The 13411-nt window shown below is 37.3% G+C and overlaps 1 protein-coding gene across 1 annotated transcript in view; it reads left to right on the top strand.

Annotated features, from left to right (window-relative positions):
• COL22A1 (collagen type XXII alpha 1 chain) overlaps positions 1-13411 on the top strand; it is a 589887-nt gene that overhangs the window by 489031 nt on the left and 87445 nt on the right. The window contains 3 exon segments of the mRNA XM_078153760.1: positions 99-146; positions 6160-6273; positions 10172-10225. Of these exon segments, the coding sequence (XP_078009886.1) occupies positions 99-146; positions 6160-6273; positions 10172-10225 (216 nt within the window).

Below are 13411 nucleotides of genomic sequence, written 5' to 3'. Positions count from 1 at the left end.
CTTGTGTGTCCCTACATGAGTCCCCCCAACCTTTTTTTTTTTAAAATAAAACCATCTTCCTTTTGCAAATATCTAATTGTAGCTCTTTCTTTCGGCAGGGTCCCTCTCCTCTTCTATCTCCAGAGGATCTCAACCTCTTAGTGAAGGTAAGAGCCTTTTTCATATTGCTCAGTTTAATTGATTAAAATTTAATAAACATTTATGTTTATTATTTGTGTGTGCAGGGCACTATAGTAAGTGCCAATGAAGACACCAAGTTTAAATAAGGTAGTTCCTACCTTCATGGAGCTTGCAGTCTTAAAGGGGATGTAGAATTTATATGTAGATACTGATAATATAAGGAAATAAGTGACATGTTTATTAAAGGAGTACAAAACAAAGCACTGTGCTATGTCTATCAGAGAAAATGATGATTATAGGCTGAGCAGAAGGCTTTTTTTGGGAGAAATGGAATTTATGTTGGATTTCAAAGGATAAATGTGAATTCAAGAGGCAGCAAAGGTGATGGAGAACATTCTGGGTTTAAAATACTGCTTTTTCAAACCACAGAGAATAGTCCAGTTTGACTAGAGGATAGAGGACTGTGGAAAGGAGAAGTTTGAGGTAAGTTTGGAAAAGCAAGGTGATTAGAAATTGTAGAAGGCCTTTAATGCTAGAGAATTTTGATTTTGTTTCAGTAGGCCATAGGGAGCCATGGAATGATTTTGAGCAGAAGAATGACATGAAGATCTAAATATAAAGAAGATTAGTATGATATCAGTAAGAAAGATAGATTTCAGTGGAGGAAGATAATGAGGGAAGAAGGCCTAACAGGAAACTGTTACATCAGGGAGATAGGTTTAAATGATAATATGAACAAGGATATTCAAAGGTACTACAGAGGAAGGGCAAAAGGAAATATTGTAGAATGCGTATTCCCTCATATATGTGTGTGTGTGTGTGTGTGTGTGTGTGTGTGTGTGTGTGTGTGTATACGTGTATAATCACTTTGTGTGCATATATATATATATGTATATATATATGGATACATACACATATAATCACTTTGCATATATATCACTTTATATAAATGCTAGCTTATACAAATAATGTTACAACCACTATTAAAGATGGTAAATAGAATGATTATAACACCCTAAATGGGGTGTGATTAGTGGAGAATATAGCAGAATCTCACTTCCCTTGCCCTCAGTAATTTTTTGTGTTTTGACGTATGTTATCCTTCTCGTAAGACATGAGAAATAATTCCACTCTCTTAATCTGTGACTACACATGGATTGTTCCATAAAATATATTTATGGCATATACAGATTTTCATGTTTTTACTTTGCTCAAAATCTTATTTGGGCTTTAGGACAAGCCACATAATAAATGTGCTTCTTACCACATGCTCTCCTACAGAATCATTTCTGATGTCCAAAAGAAAGCCTTTGGGTAACATTTAAAAATGCCTCATGAATGCTAAAAACCCCACACTCTAATTTTTAGTCTTCCTACACATCAGGGTCTCCTGATAGATAATTATCTATTTTGTGGGGAAATATGTCTTAGCACAAGCCTTACTCATTTTTATTGGCAAGCTTGAGTTTTTTTACTTTTTCAGACATGGCAAGAAATCATTAGGAATTGATTCAATCTTTAATTTATTAGCTGTTTTTATTAGCACTAAACATTTCTCATCATGTGGTCCATTTAAAGATGAAGGATTTAGAGTCAAAGAATCACAGAATTTTCAAGTTAGAAGTGATTTCAGTGCACATGCAGTTCATCCCATCCAGTCTCCAGAAAGAATCCCCCTCAACAAGAGGCCATTTTGCCTCTGTTTGAAGATCTTATATCTGGAAAACATACTCTACGCCCAAAGGAATCTATTCCACCATTGGATACCTTTCATTGTTAGGAAGTATAGTAATGTGGTTTTTTTTCCCTGAAATCAACTGTTTTTCTTGTTTGTAGCTTCCACCCATTGTTCCTAGTACAAACAGAAGAAGTCTGAACAGCCTTTTCTACTTGTCAGCTTTTCAAGTCCTTGGAGGCAGTTATCATGCCTCCAACTCCCTAAATTTTCTGTTCTCCATGGTAAACATCCCCAAATCCTTCAGTCCATCCCCAGATACCATAAATATATGTTACTTTCAGCTCAGAATTCGACTTTCCCTCCTCTGGATGCCCTCCAAGTTTCAATGTCCTTTCTAAATCGTGGTGCCTAGTATTGGGCTACCAGTTAAGAAATACTGGCAAAAAAAAAAGGAAATAAAGTAACTATGGAATGATATTTTCTTTTAATTTTTTTATTTTGTTAAAGTTTCCAATTACATTTATTTAAATTTAAATTTAAAATTCATTTAAAAAATCGAGTTCCAAATTATCTCCCTCCATCCTGCCCTTCTCACCCCTAAAGAGGCAATATGCTATTGATTATACATATCAAATCATGCAAAATAGATTTCCATATTAACCATGTTGCAAAAGAAACAAACACACAAAAAAAACAAGAAAAATAACGTAAAAAAGCATGCTTCAGTTTGCACTCAGTTCATCAGTTTTCTTTCTGGAGGTGGATAGTATTTTTCATCATGGATCCTTTGGAATTGCATGATCTTGTCTTAATTAAATTAAGCCATCCTATGTATTCTCTGAACATCCATTTAACAATGTTTTAGAAATCTGACAGCTGTTTAAAGTCACTAGTCTATAATTCACAGGTTTCATTATCTTGTCTTTTTGGGGAAGAGGGATTTGGTAGTGGTTGTATAAATAATGGGCAGTTGCAAAAGATGCTATTTAAGTAAAAATGGCAAGGTTTGGCAACTGATGGAATATATGTGGAAAGGAATAATGAAAAGTACACAATAATGTGGAGGTTGCTAACCTGGAGCACTGTAAGAATGGTGATACCTTTGGTAGAAATAGGAAAGTTTGAAAGAAAGATGATGAATTCTGTTTTGTTCGTGGTGAGTTTAAGATAAATATAAATCGTCATTTTGAAATGTTCAGTAGGTATTAGGTAGTTGAAATTTCCAAAATGTAGTTGGGATTAGAACTCAGGAGAGAGACTAGGATTAGATATGTAGATCTGGCAATCATCTTCATAGAGGTGACAATTAAGTTAACAAGGAAAAGTGTGTCGAGAAAGAAGAAAATGCTCAAGATAAATCCTGAGAATGTACATAGAGTTAGGAGGTGTGATATAGATGATGATCTAGAAAAAAGAGATTGAGAAGGAGCGGTCAAGTATCCTAGGCAAGAAAATGGTCTGCATTGTCAAATGCTGCAAAGAGGTGAAGAAAAGAATGAAGACTGAGAAAATTTTATTTGATCTGGCACCCAGGAGAGCGTTGGTGACTTTGGAGAAAGCAGGTTTGGTTGAGCGATGAGCTCAAAAGACGTATGGCAAAGGGTTAAGAAATGAATGAGAGGAGAGGAAATAGAGATGCTTTTTCTAGGAGTTTGGATATGAATGGAAGGAGAGAGAGAGGACAAAACTTGAAAAGACAGTAGGGTCTAGTGAAGCTTTAAAAATATCATTACAGATGGATTTGTTTTAATAGCAGAGAAGAAACCAAAAGGTAGGGAGATATTAAAGATTGGAGAGAAAGAAGGGATTATTGAAGGAGCAGATTTCTGGGAGAGACAGAAATGGATGGTATCAAGAGTGAACATAAAGGAAGAAAATGGGAGAGGGTTGATGTCAAGGGTTTTTTGAGATAAAGAGAAGGGAGAGAGAAGGAACTTGTAATGGTTCTTTTTATTTTCTTAGTAAAATATGATTCGAGATCCTTAGCTGACAGTGTGGAGTAAAGGAATCTATATGGGAATTTTGAGGAGAGAAGAGGTTTGGAATAGTCTGTCTGGGGGAATATGGTAGTGAATCAATTAAGGAGGAGTTAAAAAGATTGCCAATGAGGACCCAATTGGGTTTACATAACAGAAATGTGTAGTCTGGCCAATTACCTTACTTGAAAGACATTTTCCATTCTGCCCAATAGCACAGGAATAGGAACAGAGGAAGAAGATGGTGAGAGTAATCTAGTTTTGGGGATTAACAAAGCACAAATGTGAATAGGACAAAGGAGCAGAAGGTCAAAGAAGAGAGGAAAGTGTGGAGCTGAAACAGTTACCTATAAGGTTGAGATTAAGAAGGCAGAAAAGTGAACTCAGAACAGAGGTGATGGCCTGAAGAAGTACTTGGAAGTAAAGGGATTGCAAGTCATTATGAAGATGAAAAATAGGTATAAGTAGGGTGAAGCATAGGGAAAGGTGGTACGTCACTCATGAGTGACAGAGAGATATAGAATGTAACCATCCCTACATGTGACAAATGAAGGGAGGAGCTGACTATAGTATTTGAGGAAATCAAGAAATTGAGATATTAGAGTGTTTGAGAAGAAACATCAACATGCATATTCAAAGTCTCCTAGTAAAAGACAAGGAATTGAGGAGGAAAAATAATGTTGACATCTAGCAACAAATGACATGAAGTAGATGATCTTGATTGGGTGTTAAATTTGGATAAATCAAACCTTAAAGAAGTTGATGAATGATTGGCAAGGGAGAGTCTGGAAGTGGCAGTGAGTAGCAAGGAGTATTCCAACTCCCCTTCCAAGACCAGTGTCTCAGGAAGTTTGGAGGCAATCACATCTGGTTGAAACTCAGAAGATGGAAGAATGATGAGAGGAATAAGTTAAAAATGAAAGGAAGTTGATTAAATGTTAAGAATTCCAGAGGGCCCAATGAAAATGTCAAGCAGGGTTGTAGTGGGACATGGAGAGACAGTAGGGCTGGAGAAGAAAGGGAGGAAAGAATGGGAAGCAGGTAATAGGAAGGGAGGTGGTTTATACTTAGGCAAATGATGATTAAGTGACACAGAGAGATTGCTGGTAACTTTGGAGAGAGCAGTATCAGTTGAGTCTTAAGCTCAGAAGCCAGTGTTTCTAGTTCTGCTTTCTTTAGTTAAATAGAACATATATAATCCCTTTTCTACCTCACATTTAAAGGTAGCTATTATTAAGTTACATAATTTAAGGGTAAAACAAACTGTATTAGATGTAGGATGTGCACACAAGAAACTTACAATTTAATTGGGGCAGGCAATGGACCTATATGCCAGATCCTCACTTTCTCTGTTATTGGCAGCCCCAAAAGAATAGAGAATGGGGTCAGAATCTGTGGTCTAGGATCCATCTATCAGTGACCTTCTGACACAAAACCTCCATAACCCAAATTTTCAACCAACTTTGGTCAGCTTTACAGAATGGACTAACTGGCACAGAAGACTTCCCTAGGGATACACAGGAGACCAAAAATAGACTCAAGGAAAGCCATCCAGGAACACCAGTCTCCCAGAAGTACACAACTCCTTCATGAACAGATCTTGTGTAGTCCTCATGTCTTTCCATGATAATCAACTTTGCTCTGACAGTATAATCAATTACTCTTTGATAAGCACCCACCCAAGAGGTCTTCCTTTATATAACACTACTAAGCATATGTGTATGTTTATAAATACATATATATTTGTTGTCTTTTATTTTTGAACAAATCTCACAATTTATTTCTTAACTGAAAAAAAAAAGTATGCATCTTGAGGGCAAGGACTATATTTTATCCAAGCAATTAATATAGTGACTAGCACTTTTGTTTAATTGTTTGTCTGGACCTGTGATCTCTCCACTGTTCAAGATCTACAACTTATCCACAACTTACCGTCATAGAAAGTTGTCTGGAGATGTAGAAAGGTTCAAGATAATGCATCTGATATGTATGAGAGTCAAGTTGTGAACTCAGGGTTTCCTGCCTGTCATACTTCTTTTAGAAGGACAAAATTAACACTTAATCATGTTAGGCACTCATCATTCCTTTCTGTTAATCTCTGGCAAAGGATGAAAATGGGAAAAGACATATCTCAACCATGCTTGTAGTATATTTCGCATAACTTTAATAGGGAAATATTTCTTTTTTTAAATTGTTCATGATAGTTATTTATTTTTACTTCAGGCTGCTATTAATTTGTAAGTTCCATGAGAAAAAGGGCTATTTTTTAAATTAATCTTTGTATTTCAGCCAGTGCTCAGGATGGTGCCTTACACAGAGTAGACATGAGTAATATTTGTAGACTAAATAAGTTTTAACAATATTTGTGATGTCTCTTCTTTTTAGGATGTGTGCAATGACTGTCCACCTGGTCCTCCAGGACTTCCTGGCCTTCCAGGGCTGAAGGGTGATAAGGGCCTCCAAGGAAAACCTGGAAGAGATGGTGCAGATGGAAAAAAGGTTAAAATAATATGGAAAATAATGGGGAAAGAGTAGAGGCAAGATGGCAGAATAGAGGCAGCAACCCAGTCAAACATTCCTAACATTCCCCTCTAAACATCTATGAAAATAATGCATCAAATCCAGTTTTGGAGTGAAATAGCCATCAAAAAGTCAGAGTAAGACATTTTTCCAACCCAAAACAACTTAGAAAGTAAGCAGGAGAGATCTGTGACATCTGGGTTAGGGACAGCTTGGAGGGTACATGGTGGCAACACCAACAGTGGGCCTTGGAGGTGGCTGCAATGGCAGCAGCAGCTTCAGTAGTGCTCAGCCCAGGCACGGTAAGGGGATTGGATAGCTGGTCAGAAAGAGATTCCAGAGGACCCCGAGCTGACATTGGGTATAGGACTAGACACTGGCAACTCCATTGCCCATTCACAGTTCTGGCTCACTGTTCCAGGGCATAGAAGAGCACTAGCATTTGTGGCTGCAGGGGAACAGGGCAAGTGATCACAATTCAAGGTCAGAGAGGAGCACTAATGCTTGTGGCTACAGGGGAGCAGGGGTTCATCCTGGGTAAAGATAAGAGCGTAGACCAGAAAAAACAAAAATGATGATGCATCTCCCAGAATAGCACCACCTTGGAAACACTAAAAACTTACAGATATCCAGATCTAGCTCTGAAAACAGCAGTATGAAAAATCCTGAAGCTTGGGATAGTACCTTCCCACCCCCACCCTCAAGTGAAAAGAGTCCACCTTTAACATAAAGTTCAAAGTCAAGAAATAGTCTGGAAAAACAAACAACAAAAAAGGAACCTGACCATAAAAATCTATTATGGTATGGAAGGAGTCAGTGTTACTCTAACCATCCCATGGTTAAAGAAATTGGGGATGTTTAGTTAGCTGGGATATGACTGTCGCTGTTATAAAGGAGATCATATTCATTTTGCTTAGTCCCAAAAGGCATAACTATGAGAAGTGGACAGAAGTTTCAGAGAGGTAAATTTAAGCTTGGTGCAAGAAAACCCCTCCCAATCCCAAGAATTAGCAGAATTAAAAAGTGGAATGGGCTGCCCTTGATCATAGTAGATTGTCTTTCGCTGGAGTGCCTCTGAAGACTAGATGGCCATGTATTAGGGATGATGTAGAAGGATTCTTGTCCAGGTGGAGGTTGAACTAGATGGCCTTGAAGGTCCCTTCCAATTCTTGAGATCCTGTGATGTTATAAAACTTCATTCTGGGAGAATCAGAAACACAATGAATGAAAAAGCATAAAGACACTGAAATCTCTTTTAATATTTTTTTCAATTATATGTAAAATTTTTCAACATTCATTATTTTTTAAATTTTGAGTCCCAAATTATCTCCCTCCCTCCCATCCCTTACCCCTCATTGAGAAAGCAAGCAATTTGATATAGGTTATACATGTATAGTCATGCAAAAGGTATTTCCATATTTATCATGTTGTGAAAGAAAACACAGACCAAAATAAAAACAAGAAAAAATAAAGTAAAAATTAGTATGCTTCAATCTGCATTCAGATTTCATCAGTTCTTTCTCTGGAGGTAGATAACATTTTTCATCATAAGTCCTTTGGAACTGCTTTGTATCTTTGTATTGCTGACAATAGCTAAGGCATTTAGAATAATCGTTACACAATATCACTGTTACTGTGATCAGTGTTCTCCTGGTTCTGTTCACTTCACTTTGCATCAGTTCACGTAAGTCATTGCAGGATTTTCTGAAAGCATCCTGCTCATCATTTCTTATAGTATAATAGTATGCCATCACAATCATATATCACAACTTGTTCAGCCATTCTCCAATTGATGTGCATCTCTTCAATTTCCACTTCTTTGCCACCACACACACACAAAAAGGCTTTTATAAATATTTTTGTATGTATAGGTCCTTTTCCTTTTTTTAATCTCTTGGGATACAGACTTAGTAGTGGTATTAATGAATCAAAAGATATGTACAGCTTTTTAGCCCTTTGGGAATAGTTCCAAATTATTCTCTAGAAAGATTGGATCGGTTCACAACTCCACCAACAGTGAGTTAGTATCCCAATTTTCCCACATCCCCTCTAGCATTTATCATTTTCCTTTTCTTTCATATTAGTCAATCTGATAGTTGTCAGGTAGTATGGAAAGGGACATTAGAAGACATCTACTATGAACTCCACTCAAGAAAAGAATCCTTATAGCTTTCTGTTCAAATGGTCATCCAGTCTCAACTACTTCTAGTGACAAGAAGTTCACTACCTTACAAGGCAAACCATTCCAGTTTGGAATAGCTCTCATTGTTAGAAAATCTTCCTTTTTTTGGATCATAATTCAAGTTATCCTTTTTTTTAAGTAAATAAGGTTATGTTTCTTTAAAAATACCATAAGATTCAAATTGTTCAGAAAAATATATGCTGTGACTATTATAGAGAATTCCCAGTGAGGAAACTCCCGCAAGTCATGCAGCTCAGCACCTCAGCACCTCAACACCTCAACACCTCCTCTACAACGTCTAGTTTTAAAGACTGGTATGGTTAGAAAGTAAAGTAATTTGCCCAAACGCACAGCCAGTAAATAACAAATCAAAGTGGGAATTGAAAATGGGTCTTCTTGACTCTAAATCAACTCTTGTTCCACTACAGAACACTGACTCTCAACGATTCATATGCTTTCCTTTTAATAACATAAATAATAATAACCATTTGGATATATACATACACATGTGCACATTTAAAATATGACAGGCAGGATGAAGTAGAGGCATGATGTTGAAGTCTTAGAATGTGAAGTATTAAAGTCTTGCCTTTGACACATACTTGCCGTGTGACCCTTAGCAACTTATGTAATCAGTGCCTAAAGGAAATTTGTGCCGCTATAAATGGCAGAATACATGCCCATCTATATTATTGGAGGGTATTTCCTCACTAAGAGATTCCCCTAGACCAATGAAAAAAAAGTATAAGTGTATAAATCAGAAACTGTTTTTTTCATTGATGTGGTAGATCTTCCAATGACGAAATACACATACATGTGTATTTCATATATCCATATACATACATACATACATACATATGTATATGTGTGTGTATATATATATATATATATATATATATATATATATATATGTTTATCAGTACTCTTCCTTACCAATTCCTTTATCTGTCGTCTCCCTATCTGTCTATCTATGTACCGTCACTAGACCAGGGTTTTTGTCACGGCTCCTCCATTTACTAGCTGTGTAGTCTTAGGCACGTTATTTTTCCACCTCGTTTTTTAGTTTCCTCTTGGAAACAAGACTAACACAAACTACAGAATTTTCGTGAATATTAAGTCAGATAATGTATTTAAAGTGCTTTCTAACTAAAGTATAAGATATATCTGTTCTATATAGTTTTAAATGTACGATATTACTATCTACCTACACACTATTTATTTATTCATTTATTCATTTATATATAAGTATATGGCATTATATATAATTATACTCTCCCCTAAACTCTACTGGTTTTGTTATGGGAGTATTTTTTCCTTATATGGAGAAACAAACTTAGAGAATGGAAATAACTTGTCTAATGCCATACAGCTATGACAGAATCAAAATTGGAACCCTGGTCTTGTGTCTATATCTCTTGGACTCTTTCAACCAGTTCCTGCCTCTTCTCTAGCAATAATTATACTAATATCATGATGGGCCTTTCCCCTAATCCTTCTGTATACCAGTGATACCATATGACTAGATATATGCACTCTCAATTGTGACATTCTAACTATTTTTTCTAGCTTACCAGAGTTCTAGGAATCCAGATGCACAATCAGTGAACGCTTTTTCATCGTGATGATTTGTCAGAGTGGTTCTAGGCAGTAGCCCCTTTCATTCATTCTTGTCTATTTGCTTTTTCTGCATCACAGGGAGATGCTGGACTCAAAGGCCTCCCAGGACCTCCAGGAGTAACTGGACCAAAGGTTAGTCGGATTCAATAAATGTTTCTCAATTGTCTGTATTTGGTTATTTTTGACCATGGAGAAGAAAGTCATAATTATTCAAATTATGTGTGTATGTTTGTAATAGAAGCTTGCACCTGCAAAGAGCTTTCCTCACAATAATCCTATGCTGTAGGCAATAACAGTGTTATTATCTCCATTTTACAGGTGAGGAAACTGAAGCTTATGGGGGAGGATTGACTCATTATTTCACAGTATGTGCCTTCTAAAGAGTCATAACCAGGATTCAAATCCACATCTCCTGATTCTAAGCCCTTTGTGCATTCTTCCACATCAGGCTACCTCTTTGGATCATCCTATCATCCCTAGAAAGACTTCTCTACAGCCAACAAGAATCTTCTACTTATATATAATGTACATTTTCACACTTGATTATATCTCATTTAGTTATTTATGTTAAAGGGCCTTTTACTGATCTTTAGTTGTTTGTTTATATCTTCTTTTCCAGCGAGACCATAAGCAGCTTGAGGGTGAGAACTTTGTCTTATGTATCTTTTGTATCTGTGAGTAGTTACACTTGATGTAACTAATAAATATGATAGCATCATAGAATCCAAGAGCTTAAATGTTCCTTAGTGGCCATCTTATCCAAACTCCCTATACCACAATTCCAGTGGTGACTGTCAGGCATAGGTCTCTGGGGAGAAAATTGTAACATGAGGCAAATTTGCCTTTGCTGGCCTAGAATTACAGTGTAGTGAGCCCTATATGAATTTAGACCTGGAACAGAATCTTAAAAATCATCTTTTATATCTTCACTCAAGAAAGGAGGAAAATGAAAAGGACTCATCCAAGGTCACCTAGGCAAAAAATACCAGGGATGAGATTCAAAAGAAGGCTATCTTCCTTTTCCATTCTATCTATTATTTCTTGATAACTTCTTTAGAATCCCAACTTTGGAAGGAGACTCATTCGTCATCTAGTTCAATCTGGTTAGAAACTTCCTCTACAATAGCCCTGTTAAGTATTTATCCAACCTTAGCAATGGGGAGCTCACTATCTGAAGTCAGCCCATTGGACTATTAGACAGCTGAGTTTTAGCAAGTTCTTACATGTTGAATGACAAAATGTTTAATAAAACCTGTGAATTGCCGCACTCCCACCTATTACAGTATGCTTATGAGTGCAACAAAGAATCACAAAATCAGAATTTAATGAGATCCCAGCAACTATCTAGTGCAATTCATACTTAAAAAAGGAATGTTTTCTACAACAGCTTTGGCAAACCTCTCTTTAAAGACTTCCAGTAATAGAAAACTGACCTCCTCTTAAGGCACCACATTCCTCATTTGGGCACCTGTAGTTGTTAATAAGTTTTCCTTATGTTGAGCACAAATCCCTGTAGATTCCATTCATTGGTCCTAGATCTGACAATAACTCTTAAAATATTCAGAAGACATTTCCACTATACTTTCTCTTCTCCAGGACAAATGTTCTGATTCCTTCCAGCCATCCTCATATGGAATGGCATACAGTTTCCTCCCTTGCCATCCTGGTTGTTCTCCTCTCAATACTTGGGCATATCTATTCCCTTCCTATAATAAAATGGGAGCACTGAAAACAATACTGCATTTATTATCTGATCATGACAGAGCATATTCAGACTTTCTTATCCCTAGTCCTAAACATCATGCTTCTCTTAATACAGTCAGGATCCCATTCTGTGTTTTATTTTTCCCTGAGATCTAAAATTCAATTAATTTCCTTCCCTCCCTCCCTTCCTCCCTTCCTCCCTCCCTCCCTCCCTCCCTCCCTCCGTCCCTCCCTCCCTTCCTTCCCTCCCTCCCTTCCTCCCTCCCTCCCTCCCTTTCTTCCTTCCCTTCCTTCCTTCCTTCCTTCCTTCCCTTCGTTCCTTCTTTCCTTTCCTTCCTTCCTTCCTTCCTTCCTTCCTTCCTTCCTTCCTTCCTTTCTTCCTTCCCTTCCTTCCTTCTTTCCTTTCCTTCCTTCCTTCCTTCCTTCCTTCCTTCCTTCCTTTCCTTCCTTCCTTTCTTTCCTTCCTTTCCTTCCTTCCTTCCTTCCTTCCTTCCTTCCTTCCTTCCTTCCTTCCTTCCTTCCTTCCTTCCTTCCTTCCTTCCTTCCTTCCTTCCTTTCCTTCCTTCCTTTCCTTCCTTCCTTTCCTTCCTTCCTTCCTTCCTTCCTTCCTTCCTTTCCTTCCTTCTTCCTTCCTTCCTTCCTTCCTTCCTTCCTTCCTTCCTTCCTTCCTTCCTTCCTTCCTTCCTTCCTTCCTTCCTTCCTTCCTTCCTTCCTTCCTTCATCTGTTTGTTTGGTTAATTGTCATTTTGGAAGACAATCAAGAAGGCAAAAATTGCCCATGAATAGCCAAAGTATATGAGCAGTTTATTGTATATTGTTCTTTCTTTCTGTGGTCATCAGCAATTGTGAGGCTAAACTGGCTGGAAGATTTTCTTTTTAAGTGCAGTAATTGAAACTCATCATTTCACTGAGGCTCCTACTCCTAATTACTACTTCAGCCTCTAAAGCTGTCTATGTTGAAATAACTATGTGCCAACTGTTTTCCTCATCAGCCTGCCATCATGTGAAGGCTGATATCTTGGGGGTCCTCTTCCATCTTTTTCCCTTTAAAATTCTATTTCGGGGTCATCTCAGCTTTTTTAATTCTCTAGTCTGGCAAGAAAACCTCTATTCATTTAGTCCCCTAGGCTCACAGTCTCAGATGTCAGCTTTAAATCCTCCCTATTACTCATCACCCACATCTAGTCTAATACCAAATTCTCTTCATATCTGTCCCACCATTCAATTTAATTCAACAAGGTTTAAGCATCTACTCTGGGCAAGGTGAAGTTCTAAGCCCTTGAAATATTAACACAGAAATGAAAGTCTTTGCCCTTAAGTTGCTTACATTCTGTGGTTTAAAAAAAATGTCCTTTTCTGTCCTTTGAATTCACATACTTTACATAATAACAGCTAGTCTTTGTAAAGCACTTTCAATATTTGTTCATAACAAGCCTATCAAGTAGATATTAGAGGTGTTGTCCTATTGAACAGAAGAGAATTCTAAGATTTAGCAAAGATGAGTGACCTGCCCAAGGTTGCACAACCAGTAAGTGTTAGAGTTGGGATTCAAACCAAGGGGTCCCCTGAATCCATCCAGGCTAAGAATTTTCCTACTACTCTAGAACAGGGGTG

The sequence above is a fragment of the Phascolarctos cinereus genome, unplaced genomic scaffold, assembly GCF_003287225.1.
Source record: "Phascolarctos cinereus isolate Bilbo 61053 unplaced genomic scaffold, phaCin_HiC Scaffold_4;HRSCAF=312, whole genome shotgun sequence".
Taxonomy (NCBI): domain Eukaryota; kingdom Metazoa; phylum Chordata; class Mammalia; order Diprotodontia; family Phascolarctidae; genus Phascolarctos; species Phascolarctos cinereus.
This window is presented reverse-complemented; position numbering and strand designations above follow the sequence as displayed.